We start from the raw sequence: 17,244 nt of genomic DNA on the forward strand, positions 1-17,244 counted from the left end.
CGCAGCGGCCGCCTGCCCTCCCCGCCCCGACCTGCGCCTTCACCATTATTCATCCTCCTTTGAACAAGCTGCGCTGGAGACAAATTCGCTGGCAAAACACACCAGAGATGCCGTTCGAACGCATGCCTCTGGAGCACCTCTCCACGGGCGCGTCGGAGGGCAGCACCCGCGGGATTTGCGGGGAGTGAGGAATCCGCCTCCTTCGGGGCACCCCGGGACTCCCTCCCAGCCTCCGGTGACAGCCCGGGAGCAGAAGCCGGGAGGCAGCGACCCCCGGGCCGTCACGCCCTGCCCCGCCTGCCCGAAGCGCCGGCCGCGGCCGGTGCGTGCAGCAGGCTCCCTGGCCCTCGCTGCCCACGTCCCGCTCGGGTTTTTTTTTTTTGCCCTGGGTGGATGCGTGGGGAGACTCCCACGGCCACCCGAGGAAGCTCCCTCACGGAAACAAGAAACAGCGGCGGGGATAAGCGTTTATTCCAAGGCATCACTTGTACAGGCACTGAACCCGGAGGTGGGAAGACGAGCGGGTGGGGGCACAGCTTCAGGCCCTCGGCGAGGGCGGGCGGGGCAGGTCTGGGCCCCCGGGAGCTCCTCGCCATCCGGGGCCCCTGCGCATCTCCCTGCCCCCGGCAGCCTCCCGGTGCGCCCGGGTGGAACCCGCAGTGTCCGCGGTCATAAATAGGTGGTTTTTTCAGGCGGGACGAGTCTCTATAGCATGGAGGGGTGCTGGCCCGGGGGCAGCCCGAAGGCGTTGGGGTGGGAATGGCCGATGAGGTTGAGGTAGTGGCGGTCCAGCCCCTGCACGGAGGAGAGGAAGGTGCTGCGCTGCTGGCCGGGGCTGGCGAGGGGTACGGCGGTGCTGGGCAAGTGGTAGGGCAGGGAGGGGCTGCGGGCGGCGCCGTGCCAGGGGAATGGGCCCCCCGAGGGCGGCTGGAGCACGCCCTCGGCGGGACTGTGGACGTGCCCGGGGCACTCGGGCCCAGGATGCAGCTGGTAGGAAAAGTCCGGCTCCGGAAGGGAGCCCAGGGAGGTGAAGAGAGGCTCAGTAACGAAGCGTGCTTTGGACTGGAGGAAGGCCAGGATGCGGGCGTACTTGGTGTCTTTGGTCTCCATCCTCTCCACCGTCGTCAGGTAGTGGACCAGGTTCTTCATGCACTCGTGGTAGCCGTAGTGGAAATAGTTGGCGAACTCGGAGAGCAGCTCTGCTGGAAAGGAAAGGGAAGGGAATCGGGCTCCTCAGGGTCTGGCTGGGACAGGAGCGGGGAAAGCCGCCCCCACGCCGCGAGTGACCCGGCGGGGGCCGCGGGAGGTCGCTCCCGCCCACCTACCCTTCTCCCGGCCGCGGGGAAAGTCCGCCGAGTGCAGGGCCCGCAGGTACTGCACCGTCATCTCCAGGATCTCCGCTTTCTCCAGCTTCCCCGAGCTCTGCAATGGGCAGGGCAGGTGGGTATCACCTCTCCCCTGAGACTGCTCTGCGTTTCACTGGGCCGCCCCTTTACCCCGCCGTATCAGGGAGGATATCGCGGCGCACCGGGGAGAAAAGGGCGTAGGGGCTGCTCCCCCCGCCTACCTGCTTGGCCAGAGCCATGGGCACCGTCTTCCCCAGCTCGGTGAGGCAGCGGTTGATGCGGTCCCTCCTCCGCTTCTCAATCACTTTGTGGGAAACCGGCGTCCTCTGCAAAACATACGGGGCGCGTTAGCGGTGGAGAAGAAAACAGATAGATCCAGTCTTGCCGTGACAGCCACCCCCAGCCCCTGTCTCGACCCCTCCAGGGAAGCCAGTCCCCAACCCCGCTCCGAGCAGCGGTGCCGGGCGCGACGCGGCCTCAGGAAGAATGATGCTCCGGTGGCCGTCCTCTCCGCGCGGCCCTGGTGGCTCCCCGACTGCGCGGACGGCCCCGGCAGGGCAGGCTTGTTTTAGTGAGGGAGGTGTGGTTGTTTTTTGTTGGGGGGCTTTTCGAAGGGAAAGGCGGCGAAGGACTCGGGGCCAGGCCGGCTTGGCGGTCCCGCAGACCCGTGCGCGCAAGGCAGGCGGCGACTCACCCTCCGCTCCTTGAGCTTGGAGGCCATGGTGGGCTCTGCATCCCCTCTCTCTCCAGCCCCCTTATAAAGCCATCACTTCTTGGGGGGGACCCCGGGGGGCCTCCACGGGCCCGCTGATCCCATAGGATTAGGGGCGAGCGGCGCCGAGGGAATGTGTATGCATTAAAGATCAGGGTGGAAGGGGGCGAGGGGATGAGGGGCTTTTTTTTTCTTCTCTCTTCTTCCTTTCTCCCCCTCCTCGCCCCCGTCCACGCAGCCGGGGGCGGCCCAGCTGTGTCGCCCCACGTGGACCTCGGGGACACACGTGACTGTCCCACAATAGCGGCGGGGACGGGGCTGGGATGCGGCGAGCGGGGCGCAGGGCGCGGTATCGCGGTATCGCGCCCTGCGTCCCGCTCGCCGCATCCCCGGCCCCGTCCCCGCCGCCAGCCTTCAAATCCCCGGCACCCCCTACCCCTCCCCTTAGCCCTGGCGCTGACTGCATTTTAAAGCCTGTCCAGAGTCATTAAAGTAATTAAGTAAGCCCTTAATAGGCTGTTCCGCCCAGTTCAAGGGAGAACCCTTGGAGACGGAGTGGCCCCGTTTGTTCTCAGGCTTTTCTCACACGACTTGGTGACACGTCCATCTTTATAAGAGATGGCAGCGAGGATTTTTTTGTTTACACCGCTTTATGCGCCGGGGACACCCCGGCAGGTGTGGGACCGGGGGGCTGGCACACGATATCCCCCCCATCACCCCCCCCTTTTTTTTTTCCGTCGGCCCAGGGAGGCTCTCGCCAGCCTTTGGCACACGACGCTCCTTTTTTGTGTGGTGTGCGCGTCTGTGCGTTGTTGTTTTACCCCCCCTGCTCTCCCCCACTCCTTTGGAGAGGCTCAATTTGTAGCCTATTATCCTATAGGAAAATGTCCCATTGAAAAGTATGAATAGTTTCATTGGGCCTAAATTTTAATAATGCGGGTCAAAGAAAAGAGGGGCAAATAAAGAGGGGATCGCAGCTGGTCCGAGAGTGCATTATTCGGTGTCACCTGCGAGCGGGATCGCCGACAGACCCCCTATTCATTTGCCTAATTTTGGTCAATTTAACAAACTTCAGGAGAAATTATTGTGGCATTGTTAAGGAGGGTAAAGCTTTCTGATCGAATTAACAGCATGTTTTGATCCGGTAAATGTCATTAAAAAGAAAGAAACAATCGCGTTTAAAGGGGGGCTCCGAGTTAAACGCGCCAAGTGGAGACGCCGGAGCGCAAAGCTCACAAAGGGAGCAAGTAACTGCCACAGGGGAACTTTTGTACGCTCACATTGCTGAGGTTTTTTACACAAAAAGGCATTATTTCATACTTGAATACGTTTAATCCAACAATTGTCTATTTTCTGCAAACATATTTTCACAGCATTGTTAGCTTTCCTCTCCGCGGCCCTCCGCCCGGGCAGCCGCGCTCCTCGCCTGGCGAGCGCACCGAGCCCCCGGCCCGCCCCGCTCGGCCCCGCACAGCCCCGCACCGCCCCCGCCGGGGCCGCCCCGCCGCGCCGGGGGGGCCGCCCGCCCCCGCCGCCCGCCGCCCCCCCGGCAGAGCGGCGGCGGGCGCGGCCCCCTCGGGCCTCTCCACGGCCGGCGGTGCGCCTCCGAGCCCGGCACGGCCCGCGGGGCCACCCTCCCGCCTTACCCCCCCCCCGGCCCCGCCGCCGCCCCCAGCCCTGGAGCTGCCGCGGGGCGCCGCACCCCCGAGGGGGAGGAAAAGTCCGAGAGCGACCGGGCCGGCGGCGGGGCCGCCCGGCGCCTGGCTCTGCCCTCCCGGGCCACGCCACCGAGCCCCGGGCAAGGCTGCGGAAACGGCGATATCCCCGCCATGTGAGCTCGGGCAGCTGTTCTTTCGGATATCCCACGTCCTCTCCCCTATTCCGAGTTTTTCCACCCTTTTCCCTTTACGGTGTAAAGTGAGGAAACCATCCCCACCACATGTTCCCGGGTGTGCACGGCGGGTGGCACCGCCGCTCTCTTCCGTTCGTTTCCCCAGAAGCGGCCGCAGGACAAGCGCGATGCCGGCCCTCGCCCCACCGCCCCGGGCTGGTCCCCACCTCTCCGGGCAGGCCGGGAGCGCCGAACGATTCCGCGGGAGGAGGCGGCGCTGCCCTCGGGGCGCGTCTACCCCGGCCGGCGGGATGGAGTGGGCAAGGCAGGCTGCCCGCCTGGGCACCCCTGAGTGCCGTGCCGCCGGCCGTATTATTCTTCCAGGAGCCTTGTAGATTTCGGTATATTCATTCTCGTACAATGGGATTAAACACTAACCGTTATCATCCAAATTAACTAAATTCTGAATAGAAAATGAGGGGGCTTTTATTTTTTTCCTCCTCTTTTTGCTCCACTGGCGGAGATGGAGTTGATCCTCTTACTGTCTGTGTTAACCGCCAGCTGCAGGCACCTGCGAGGCAACTTTTTACACGAGGGAAGTTGTTTATTTGCTCGCTGCCTGTTCCCTCGTTGGTTCCCCCGCGGGCCGGGCTGCCCGGGTCAGCGGCGGGGGGTGCGGGGTGGCCGTGTCATCCCCGCATGTACCGCCGCCTCGTCCTCGGAGGGCTTCGGCAGGGCTGAAGCCAGAAGAAGATCACCCAGCACTACCGCGGTCGGACTGCCACCCTTGTAGGGAAGTCAGGAGAAGGCGGGTTTGGGTATTTTTTAGTTTTTAATTCCCGTCGAGAGATTGTTGGCTCTCCTTGCGGGACATGCGTGCACGGCTCTTTGGCAACCCACGTTGGACACCCCATCACCCTGCATCGGCTTTCGCCTCTCGCCCAGGAGCCTCACGGGCTTCAGCCGGGGCGCAGAGCCCTGTCCGGTACGCGCGGAGCGGGATGAGCCCCCCTCGCCCCGGCTGCAGGGCGAGGGCAGCAGCCCCGCCCCGGTCGCCCCTCGCCCTCTCCCCGCGGCCGGCCCGGGGGTCCCCGCCCGGCGGGGCTGCGCCCCGAGGGAGCGGCCCGGCTCGGCCCCCTGTGCGCTGCCGGGTGCGTACGGGTGCCGCGTCTCTGTGCCGTGTGTCCCTGAACCGTGGGTACGGGTGCTGCCGACGTCTGCCAGACACGGGATCTGGCAGGGAGGTGGAGATCCTCTGGAAGGTGTCAAGCTGCTTTGAATTGGCATCTAGGTTTGCCTTTTTGTGAATACAGATCGTCTTCCTTTTGTTTCTTCACCCCCTCTTTTTTGATTCCTGTATAACGTTGGGGTTACGAGCAATTACTTCATCAAGTAATTGAAACTGTGGATATTAGGCTTGAAAATAATTGTCACTGTGTGCAAGCAAGAAATCAGCTAACCAGTGTCCCACGGAAAGAGTTGTCCATGCAATTGGCGTATCAAGTGCAGAAGTGTCCCAGTGTGACTAAGGCTGGGGTTGGCCCTGCCAGCATGGTTCAGTCCCATACTGGAGGTCCTGCTGTGTAACATGGAGTGACATTCACACTTCTGGATGATCTCATGGCTGCTAGGGAATGGCAGAACTCTCAAGGTGCAAAAGGTCCTACTTGTAGAAGTGATAGCTTTATTACTTGGATCTGCAAAGGAGCGCTGATCTCTTCACTCAAGGGAAGGCATTTCATTCAGGAGCTTAACCCTCAGATGTACGTACAGCAGTTCATCATGTGGTGCCAGCTTTTGCTGTGAATTAGTTTACTTTTGCACTCTCAGTGAGGCTAGGCTAGGTTAGCAAGTTTCCAGTCTTTCATAGCTCATAATGCACTCTGTGTATGAGGCTGCTTGGTCCATGTCTTGTTCCTCAGCAGAGGTATTCCTTACCTCAATGCTACGGTTTGTTCCAGCTATAGTCCTTATAGTCCACTTCCATGTCTTCTTCCTAGTGGAAGGACCATATTCCTCTGTTCACCTACCATGAACAGTGTCATCAACAGGGGGCAGGTGATAACATGATAGGTCTTGGGACTCCATGCCAACATGGTCCTTCAGAGAAGAACCATGCTTGTAACTATGAGTCTCTTGTGTTGTTGGGTAGATTCCTCAAAATCCTAGAGTGCTTGAGGAGGTGCTGTTTGTGCTTCAGAAGATGATGTTCTCGTTCTGTGAAATGCAGTAACGCCCATAAACTAAACTCTGATCCTAAGAATTCTAAAACTTTGATCTTTATCATAGGACGTCGTCAAGTATCTCTGTGGTGGAAGACAGGACTTCTAGGTCAGTATTACTCCTGAGTGCTGCTATGTGCTTGTCAAATTCCATGTCTGAGAAGGCACAGTTCACTGTAAGTATGTTTTGTGGTGTTATTTCAATATAAAATACTCTGTTCTCCATGATTAAAATCTTTTCAGGAATGTAAACTCTGATATGGATTACTTTTACATTACTCTTTTCATTAACTTCTTTGAGTATGGATTGCTTGGAAGTCATTCTCACATGTTCCTGTAATTTGTAATATCTCCTTTGTTGCCTTTTTTCCCCCAGATATAAGATTTTAAGCTTATGTTTAGATTTTTATGTAGTATAGCTAATGTATTCAGAATTACATTGGGTAAAATGTTTCACTTTAAAACAGGTGTGATTATGTGTGTTATAGCCATTTACAGGGGCTAATTTACACTGACAGAAGAAGACCTGGTACAACTTCTTCCATCAAATGTGCATACATGGCAAAACTTAAAACTGTCCACTGTGTGTTTGTACAAGGTGAGTCCCCCAAGACAGTTGATAGATGTTTGCAGTTTTCCCAATGACAGCTATCTTCTCAGCCACATCACTATTGAGACAGAATATGTTGTTCTTTAAATGACAGCCTGTCAAAATGAGAACAGAGTGCTAAAATTTATTTCAGTGGAATTTAGGTAATCATGAATCACTGGGGAGGTGTACGTCAGATTGCTTGTGACCGAGGTGTTCTGAATAGCTAAATAGTTAGATTAGTGACTGTCTGGCACAAATAAAAGCTGAAAGATTCAGAAAGTACAAGGAGTTTTTCTGCAATTACATGTCTAATGATGAAAAATGACTAGCACTTCCTCTCAAGCCTTAGTAAAACCCAAAAACTTGCTCAGCATGGCTTCACAGAGGGGAAATTATGCTTAATCCACCTAATAATCTATGATGAAGTGACTGACTTGGTGGATAAGGAAAGAGCAGTGGATGCTCTAAAGAAGAGAAGGCTTCAGGATGACCTTATCATAGTTTTTCAGTACTTGAAAACTACTACCAGGAAACTGGAGAGGGACTTTTTATAAAGGCATGTAATGACAAGAGGCAGTGGCTTTAAACTGAAATAAAGTAGGTTATTTGAAAGAAGTTGGTTATTTGAAAGAAATTCTTTACTGTGATGGTGGCACTGGAACAGGCTGCTCAGAGAATTTGTGGATGCCTCATTCCTGGAAGTGTTGAAGACTAGGTTGGATGAGGCTCTGTGCAACCTGGTCTAGTGGGAGGTGTCCCTGCCCATAGCAAGAGGGTTGGAACAAGATGATCTTTAAGATCCCTTCCAACCCAAGCTATTCCATGATTGTGTAATCTACTTGGCTTTTGATATTGTATTGTCTCCTGCAACATCCTTGTAGAGAAGCCAGTGACATGCAGGCTGGATGAGCATAACTTAAAACTGTCTGAATTGCCCAGTTCAGAGAGGGATGATTTGTGGCACAAAATCTAATGTCTAGTAACTACTGTGGTTCAGTATTTGGTCTAGTCATATTTGATATCCTCATTAATGATCTGGAACATACCCTCAACAAGTTCACAGAAGACACAAAACTGTGAGGAGTAGCTGATACACCAGAGAATCATTCTGCCATCCAGAAGGATCTCAACAGGCTAATGAAACAGACTGTCAGGAATGATATGAAATTCAGCAAAGGGAAATGCAAAGTCCTGCACCAGGGAAAAAACAAACCACTGCATCAGTACATGCTGAGGGGCTGACTGGAAAGCTGCAATGTGGAGAGAGGCCTGAGGGTCCTTGTGGACATCAAGGTGAACGTGAACCAGCAGTGTGCCCTGGTGGCCAATAAAGCCAATGGTATCCTGGGGTGCATTAAGAGGAATATTGCCACCAAGCTGTGGGAGGTGACCCTGCCCCTCTACTCAGTACTGAGAGAGTCCACATGTGGAGTTCTGTGTCCAGTTCTGAGCTCCTTTGTATAAGACAGAGATGGCCACACTGAAGAGACTCCAGCAATGGGCCACGAGGATGATTAGGGGATTGGAGGGGAGGCAGAAGGAGCTGACACTGCTCAGCATAAAGAAGAAGAGGTTCAGGATAAGCTTACCACTGTGTTCAAATGCCTGAAGGAAGGGTGTGAAGAAGTTGGAGGTAGACTGTTTCCAGCTGGTCCTCAGTCATGGGAACAGAGGCAATGTGCACAAACGGAAACACAGGAGTTTCTGTCTAAAATAGAAAACAATTCTTCTGTTGTCAAGATGGGTAATCACTGAAACAAGTTGCCCACAGAGGTTGTGGGGTCTGGAGGTAATCCTGGGCAACTAGCTCTAGGTGGCCATGCTTGAGCAGGGAGGGTGGATCAGATGACCTCCAGAGATGTCTGCCAGCCTCAACCATATCACAGTTTTGTGCACTTCAGCGTGAACATTTCGTTTTGGTGTAATTCAGCCCCACTTTGGTTTGACATAGAAGAAATGTATTTTAATTTTTTCTTACTCTACACAGCAGATTGAGCTCTTTTACTCTGTTCTCAGCAGGACAATTAATTTTGTTCAGGGTTTCTACACCTGTGTCAAGCAGAATAAATGGGAGGAAAGCACAGTCTTTCTGTTAATTGTACTTCACCATGTGTTGCATTGCAAGTCGACCCATTAAAGGCTCATTAACATCCATTATGCTTATGACTGCTTTGTAAACAATACTAATTCGATAGGACTTCAGAGCTTAATTCCCTCTAGAGTCCTTTGTAACTCCTAACCATGACTTTCTAGCTGAAGTGGAAAAGCAGACCCCTGTGAGAGATTTATGGACTCTGCAAAGCCTATTAATTTAGTAATGCCATAGTTCAAGCATCTTATTATTATGAACCCCCAGTATTGAGCTCATTGAGTGAATTGGGGACTTACAGGAATTCTTTTCATCAAATCAATATTCTTTGATTCAGCCAAGCTTTGCTCTTATTTCCCAGAGACTGGGTGGACCAAACACTAGTCCCTGCTACACTGGCTCCCAGAGAATTATTTCTGAAATGTGTCCTTGTTGCTAACTCAGCTAGGATGCTGCACTATACACAGGCTGTGTCAAGCTTTTGAGGTTTAGGATTCCCTTGTAGAACAGTGAGGTGATATCAATGGTCCTACATGCTACTACTACTGGTGGCCGACTTTTTTGAGGTTAACCCACTGCTAGCATATGGTGAGAAGCATAAGCCTAAAATCTCTGAGACTTTCTGAAGGCAGATAATATAAAGTTTACACTGTGAAACCAAAAAAGAGAGAAGGACTGATACCTCAGGTTCCTGCAGAGTCTTTCTGTCTTCTAGGCAAGGACTTCAGCCCTGGCCTTTTGCAGCTTCATTATTGCTGTGCAGATGGGGTGGCCGGCCCTCCTGCTGGCTCTACAGTGTGCATACTATACTAAATGGTCTCTGTTGCTGCAGGCTGAGTCATCACTCGTTTCCCTGTATCCCACAGTAGCTTTGAGCTATCTAGTTCTTTGCTTGTCTCCTTTATAGAAAGAGAGATGGATACAATCAGGAAGGGAGGAACAGGCAGCTGGGAGGCACTGTTCTGTCTGCTACTGGGAAGAGGTATGTTTCAAGAGTTAAAGGCTCTCCATTGCTGTCTGACTTTTTGTTCTGTGGAAGTCTTACCCTTCTGACTGAGTACTGAAAAGTATTCTGCTTCTGGAAAGTTTAGCTTGTTCTTCAAGTCAAGTTCTTCGTCTTGGGCACACTACCCAATAGCCCTCACCTGTTTCTGAACTCATAACCCAAAGGCAATCCAAAAGATTATGATAACGTGTGAAAATTCCACAAATTCCTCCAAAATAAGTATGAAAATTGCTTGCATATAAATTATCATTTCTTGCATAAGTACACTTTTGGTGATAGCAAAGAGAGATCTCTTCTGCTAAACAAACAAGACATGACTATTAAATGCAAACACTCTCTTTAAAAGCTGTCATGGTATTCTGGGTAAGCATCATCTCCTGCTCACCCTGTTCTTTGACTCTTTTTAGTGCACGTCTATCTAATGTCAGAGAGAGAATAACAGAGCCCTGATCATACCTTATAGGGATGTTCTTCTGCCAAAACTGTGTATGTCTGACATGGGGATAGCAGATGGTGACCAAATATTTCTGCAGCAACTCTCCCTTTCTGGGTAAAATTAAGAGCATATTGAAATCCCAGCATTCATAAGTCATGATCCCCTAAACTCTTAAGTGAAAAGCCCCCAAACTCTTAAGGATAAGTGAAAAGTCAGGAACTTAAAATTGCCAGCAATAATAACAAGCCATCAGAAGGTTGGTTATTTCAGTGGTTTTCCATTTGTGTTTTTTCCTTCCTCAGCTTTTATGACTCAGGTTCTGATACATTCTGTATAACCATTAGAATAGAAAAGTAACTTCCATGAAATCCTTAGATCCTGAAGCAGAAGTGAAAACCACCAAATATAATTAGATTTTCTAAATGAAAACATAATGGTTTTAGGAACACTAGAAAGTGTATCAGTGCTAGATATGGTGCCACCCATTTTTTATTTCATCTGGCTCACTTTTTAAACAAAGTATAGCTGACAAGGAAGAAGTACCCATGTCCCCTCTGACTGTAATGCCATGTCCGTTTTGATGGAAAGCTACTTTACATGTCATGAGCATGTATAACCACCTTGTGCATGGCCTGAGGTCCCATTCTTCCTTCACATTCATATCCTACCTTCTTGATGGCACAGGTAGGAGTGTGTCTGGGCACCCAGCCTGTTGTGGTGCTTTGAATATTAGTTACTGTTTTCTCTAATAGATTTGGTTTGGTTATGGGCTAGGGAAAATAGAATATGAAAGTATCAGTGCTAGAAAGGAGAACTGGGAAGAATTTCTCAGTGAAAGCTGATTGGAATCACTTACTCCATTCCACTGATCTGACATTGTTTCACCCAATATATGTATGTACATGAATATAATGTATAAGTGGCAGTGGTATAAAAAGCACTAACTTCTGCACTGTTATTTTGTATGCTTATGTGAAGATTCATATAAAATGCAGATTGGAATGTCACTGTGCCTATGGCACATGTGGCTGATAAGCTAGGAGGGAGCGGAGAATAAGTCCCATAGTTTGGTCCTGGCATTTGCAAGATGGAAACATCCAAATTCTTCTTCCAGAGCCCATCTGTGGTGCTGAAGACAGGTACCATGAGATTAAGAAACAATCTGTATTACTTGTCACCAAGAACTTTAAAAAAATAGCTTAATGTCAAACAGTGTTAACACTCGTGGCAAACAGGCAGGCTTTTCTTCCAACACATGAGCATCGTCACCGGGGAGGCTGCTCAGCTCCCCCTTCCCGTGTGGAAACCTACAAAGCTTTGTGGAAAACTGTGGGAACATTAGGGGTTGGCTACTGCCCTCTAGTGATCGTCACCGGCGCCCGAGGTTTCTAACTTGCCTTTTATTTTCTAATCGAATTGCTAAAAATAAACTTTGTATGTGATCAGATGCATGAAATTCAGTATTATGAAACAGTGCCTGATTCATCAGATCTCAGTATTTGCAGCAGATGATGAAATGTTCCTAGCACGGGCAGCAGCTGATACAGCTCTAAAAATACAGTTAATGCGATCCAAGCATGCTATTAGGCATTTATATTATCACCTAAGTTAATGTTTCCCAATTTTTAAGAAACTAATATACCTTGGTTTGACTAAGTTTAAATAAAAAATTGCTGCATTTTAAATACAGTCTTTCAATAATAAGCAAGTCACCCTTCTTTCAAAAAACCCCTCAATATAACCAAACAATGACTATGGGAAGCTTTACAGAATATAAATTATTGAGAAACAGAATATTTGGTTCAAGTCATGATTTAGCTGAATTTGTGAATAGCACTAGATACCTCTCTCACTTTTCCATTTTTTTCTCCCTCTGTGCTAAAATGATTGAATATCTGCTAGTTAAGAAGTAGGATGTGTGTTTTGTGTTCTAGTTATTGATTCAAAGTGCTCAGCTTCTCGATTAAGTTCTCATCAAATGTTACCTGATGGAAGGGCTGTTTGAGCAGAATTTTGCTGCTGACATTAGAGGGCAGCCTTGAGGGTATATTAGATTTTTTTTTTCCATATCAGTCTGGATAGGATCTAATTTAAAGCAGCTTGAGGCTGTTTTTGCTCTAAACACGGTACAGTGATTTAAACCCCCCTGTCTCATTAAGTCCAGCACCCAGCTGTGTTGCTGTTGATGAACATCAACAACCGTGCATTAGGGACGGCCCGATTGCTCTGCAGGTAGAACAGCTGCAATTATGAGATCCTCAGAGCAACAAGTGTGTTGATCTAATTGGCCTGTGTATAAAACACACCAGGTAAGGGAGTCACCTTTCCTTTTATCCTGCAAGAGTAATTGAGTGGTTCACAGCTCTGACTTGTTTTCAGCAACACAACTTAGTGAAATGAGTGTGCTTAAGTTCTCTCCAGAGTCACACAGACTGCTCCAGGATTTGAGTCTTGACACATATGTACAGTGCAGCTTATTTGTTCTGCCATGCCTTTTGTGGTCTTGCTTCTATGCCCATGAACATTGCTTACCATCATCTGTAGGTACCATGTCTTCTCATTTCATCATTTATCCTTCAGACTTATGTAGGGCAAAGGTTACAAAAGTTCTTGGCATCTGCCATATCATGTAGGAGGAAAGCAGCATCAGCAGAGAGTCTCTTGTGTAATCTACTGATATTTTTGGAGATATGTTTGGGTAATAAAATGTTCACTTTGTCTGCTGATCAGACTACCTCCTGTACAGTAAAAATTGTGTGTTGTAGAGAAATGTCTTTAAGGCAGCTTTATAAAATGAAACCTTACAAAGGCATAAGAATAATTTACAAAGCCCAGATTTATATTACTTATAAGGAAAGGTTTGGAGCAAATAGAAAGCAAATTATCTTTAATTAACATCAGATTGTCAGAGGATAATGATTCATCCATCAGCTGAGGGCAGGGGAAGGTTAAAAAATGTGTGGAAAGAGTTATAAGCTAGAGGAGAACGTGTTTCAGATTCTGAATCACTTCTGCATAAACCATGTTGATAGCTGCTCTGTTTCTTGATGATTGTTCCAAATTCAGCAATCACTTGTCTTGAAATGATCCTGAATGGTCCTAAAAATAGCTTGACACTGGAGATGCCAATTTTTCCAGTAATTGCCCTAAAATGTCAGCAGAATTATTGGCTATGAGAAACAATGTTATGTCTTCATCTCTATGGGAAAATGATGTTTGTGTGCTGCAATACAGTACTTTCCAAAACAGCATCCTCTCAATTCCTATGGTTTTCAAGGTGTCCTAGATACCTTTAAAGATAACCCCATTTATGACTGACAACTGCAGAGATAGGAAAGTCTCATGTCCCCATAGCTGGTAGTTGGGCCCTTCAAAAAGGTGAACAGGGATCCCGCCAGGTGCTTTGCTAACAGAGCGGATTTTTCCAGGTAGTGAGGTAAATCAGAAACTTTTTAGGGTAGCTTCAGGTTCTCTAAAAACTGGCTAAACTGTCAGGCTGGTTTTCTCCCCTTGGTTTCCAGAAAACGTCTTTCACCTGCTGCTGTATACATCTGTGCAAAAGAAACCTGCTAGGAGTTTGTCTCACTCTTATCAGAGTCATTCTGATTCCAGTAAAAGTCAGGAATCTGGAAAGGCTTGCTTTTCACTAAAATCAGCCCACAGCAATACCTATTGATATTAGATACAGAGGAATCTCTTAAGTATCATTGGGAGTAGAGCATTTGAAATTTGAAAATCCTGATCATCTCCTATGGTTTGTTGCTCCAGGTGCATCAGTCAGCCTGCAGTAAGCGTGCTCTGAAAACAACCAGAAAGTCCATAGGAGGATGTCCCCAAATCTTTGAAAACTTAATGAACAGCAGCTCAATTAAGCAATAGGCTCTGCAGCTGCTTGAGCACATACCACACTCTTGTTTTTGTGGAGGCACTTGCAGATATTTGGTATACAAGTCAAACTTACATGACTAACACACTAGGGCATAGAAGCACAGAATATCCTGAGTTGGAAGGACCCCACAAAGTTCATCAAGATACTGAGAATGCTGCTCCAAACACTTCTTAAACTCTGTCAGGTTCGGTGCTGTGATTATGTCCCTGGGGAGCCTGTTCCAGTGCCCAACTGCCCTTTAGGTGAAGAACCTTTTCCTGATATCCAACCTAAACCTCTCCTGACATGGCTTCATTCCCTCGGGCACTGTAACTGTCACACAGAGAAGGGATCAGTGCCTGCCCCTCCTCTTCCCCTCAGGAGGAAGCTGAGACCACAGTGGGGTCTCCCCTCAGTCTCCTGAGGCTGAACAGACCAAGTGACCTCAGCCCCTCCTCACACGGCTTCCCCTCAAAGCCCTTTGCCATCCTCATGGCTGTCCACTCTCTAACAGTTTAATATCCTTTTAACATTGTGGCACTCAAAACTACCCAAGGACTTGGGGTGAGATAGCCAAAATACAGAGCAGAGCAGGACAATCCCTCCCTTGCCTGGCTGTAATGCTGTACCTGATCCCCCAGGACACAGGTGACCCTCCTGGCTGCCAGGGCTGTTCATGTTCAACTTGCCACTGACCAGGACCCCCAGCTCCCTTTCCATGGCACTGCTTTCTAGCATTTTCATTCCCCAGTCTGTATGTTCAGGGTTTCCCTGTCCCAGGTGCAGACTCATCTCAGGGAACAGCATCTTAGTCACTTTCTCCAGTGTTATAACTGGTCTCCTCCCTTTGGAGATGGTGATCTGCACAACCCCATCTTCCTTCAGGCTGTCCTCAGATGGTCTTCCCTCTGCCCAGCTCCTGGTTGCCAGCATGCACCTCCTGGGAAGAGAGAACCCTATACATATTAGCAAGTGATAAAAATTGACTTTAATCCCTGCACCTGCATGGTCACAAGTTATTCTGTCTGTCTAGTGTGATAACTGGCAATCCCATGTGAAAAAACACATTTGGGGACAAGAGTCCTGTCACAGCAGATCTGACTTATGGGGCTGGGCTGGGTTGCACAAGGGAGGCCCAGGGAAGCTGCCAGCAGCCTACCCCACTGCTCTGCTCAGTTAACTGAATAACAAGGGAGGAGGATGATGAAAGATAAAAATTAAAGCTGGGGGAGTAACTGGTGTTTAAATATTGAAAGTTTTTTTCTCTGGTGTCTGCTGCTCAGGCCTGCATAAAGCTGTTTGTATGCAAATGGTGAACTTGCCCATGCTAACTGCTGCCCATTTTCTCTTAGCACAAAGCCCCAATCTGAGGAAACTACCAAAACACTGCAGACCAGCAGGAAAGAAATACAGCATTTTATTAATGAGGCATCCAGGAGAATTTTGACAGCCATTTTGTATTGATGGAGTAAATAATGTTTAGCACCACTGACATATACATAGGATACTCAGTAGGATAGGCAGTAGGATAAGGATAAGAGGTAGACTGGGAGGAGGGATCATCAAGTTTCTTATGATGATTATTTTCACAGAATTTTTCTGTCATTTTCCATTCCTTTTTTGTTCTCTCTTATGTGCTTTGGAATCCCTTCCTCCACTGTCCATCTGTTTATTCATGGCCAGGAGATACACAGTCAGTCTTCTGCATATTATTATTTCCTCTTGCTAGTGTTTTTGTGGAGGTGAAAGTCACAGCTTTCCCTGTTTGTTGGATCTGTGATCACAAACAGGAAACGTATTTGCTTGACAATTTTGGATGAAGATTGTGCAATGATAATCTCATAGAAACATATGATTAATTCAGCACCTATGTTGGTTGTTTTTACTTAGAGTATGTTTTGCTATATCTGTCTGAAAGAATTTGGTTTGGAATAATTACAGGAAAAAGGTGACTATCTTGCTATGGTGGTACTCAAGAGCAAATGTGCAGTGAAGAGCACTGGCAAGCAGCACACACAGCACTGTAAGAGATGCATTTCATGCATTTGTTGTATAAAACACAAGCACCAGTTGTGGCTTGAATCCTTTTCTTAATACTGCTAAGCTAAACAGATTTACATAAAATCAGAAGAGGCATGTGAAGTGATGTTGATATATTCTACTTTTTTGAGATATTTCTATGGCATGCATCAGGGAACTGTTCTCATAGCACTTTAAACTGGCTTCAGAGCTAAAACCACTAATGAATCTGGAAGTGAAATTAGGAGAGTGCAGGGATCTTTTTTTTGTTGTTGTTGTTGTTGGTTTTTTGGTACCTCAGTGTTTTAAAAAAATATGTTTATTTAAAATGTCATATTAGCCAGATGAGATTGCTCTGCAGGATGGGAAGGAGACTGTCAAAAAGTGATAATTAGTTGATGAACTAATAGGCTGATGAACACTAAGGAGCTGTTTGAACATCAAGGGGCTGTTCTAATATTAATTTTAGATTACCACCTAGGTAAGAAGTCTAAGCTGTCCCCTTGACCATCATGACAGGAATGGGGGACAGGAGGAGTTGGTGAAAGATATATATGAGAAGCTGGATGGACACAGCTGTGCCTGATGGCACCTGGAACAGGATTGTTTAATTCTAAATTACAAGTATGCTATTTTTATTATGCAATTATTTTCATCTGCAGTTTTTTAAGTCCCTGCATTACAAATTCTGTTACCTGTATCCTCACCTGACCTTGGCCTATAGATATTTTTTTTCTATAGGATAAACACAAATTATAGCATTTCATTATTCTTTTACTATATGTGTAGACTGCTTATGCTGACCAAGTTATTCTTCTCCTGAAGTCAGTGCTGGAGCCTTTAGGCACAGTCTCTGGTCTTTATTTATGGCCTTTGTTCCTCTTTCCACATAAGCTGGCCTTGCTACTCCTTGCATCTCAAACCATTCCCATTCTATTGCAGAGGAGGTCTTGGAAATCACCCTAGTCATGTCAATGTGTCTGTGGTATTGTTATATTTTTATTTTAGACTTTCTCCATTCGGTGGTGTTGCCTGGGTGCCTCTCAGCTGTCTGCAGAGACGTGCAGGGGCTGGGCAGCTGATACTGCAGGCACTGACTGCACAGTGCAGGGCAATGAGCAGG

At 48.5% G+C, this 17,244-nt stretch overlaps 1 protein-coding gene across 3 annotated transcripts; it reads right to left on the reverse strand.

The window, feature by feature from the left end:
- Positions 1 to 454: 454 nt before the first annotated feature.
- HELT (helt bHLH transcription factor) lies at positions 455 to 2,348 on the reverse strand. Of its 3 annotated transcripts, none has more exons than XM_079307163.1 (4): positions 2,041 to 2,348; positions 1,568 to 1,672; positions 1,326 to 1,422; positions 455 to 1,199 (listed from the first exon to the last, which is right to left on the reverse strand). In XM_079307163.1, exons 1-4 carry the CDS (start codon positions 2,065 to 2,067, stop codon positions 706 to 708), a joined length of 723 nt encoding a protein of 240 aa, XP_079163289.1. In that variant the 5' UTR covers positions 2,068 to 2,348; the 3' UTR covers positions 455 to 705. The 3 variants fall into 3 exon arrangements, with proteins under 3 accessions (XP_079163289.1, XP_079163288.1, XP_079163290.1); XM_079307162.1 differs by having other exon boundaries at positions 455 to 1,202; XM_079307164.1 differs by lacking the exon at positions 2,041 to 2,348 and adding an exon at positions 1,788 to 1,869 and having other exon boundaries at positions 455 to 1,202.
- Positions 2,349 to 17,244: the final 14,896 nt, after the last annotated feature.

The sequence above is a fragment of the Erithacus rubecula genome, assembly GCF_903797595.1.
Source record: "Erithacus rubecula genome assembly, chromosome: 5".
Classification (NCBI taxonomy): Eukaryota; Metazoa; Chordata; class Aves; order Passeriformes; family Muscicapidae; genus Erithacus; species Erithacus rubecula.

Excerpts from the sequence above, each read along its gene's own strand:
- HELT (XM_079307162.1), bottom strand. The coding sequence starts at position 2,067 with ATGGCCTCCAAGCTCAAGGAGCGGAGG. Across the intron at positions 1,673-2,040 it reads CCAAGCTCAAGGAGCGGAGG|AGGACGCCGGTTTCCCACAA; the intron begins GTGAGTCGCCGC and ends TATGTTTTGCAG. Across the intron at positions 1,423-1,567 it reads CCATGGCTCTGGCCAAGCAG|AGCTCGGGGAAGCTGGAGAA; the intron begins GTAGGCGGGGGG and ends TGCCCATTGCAG.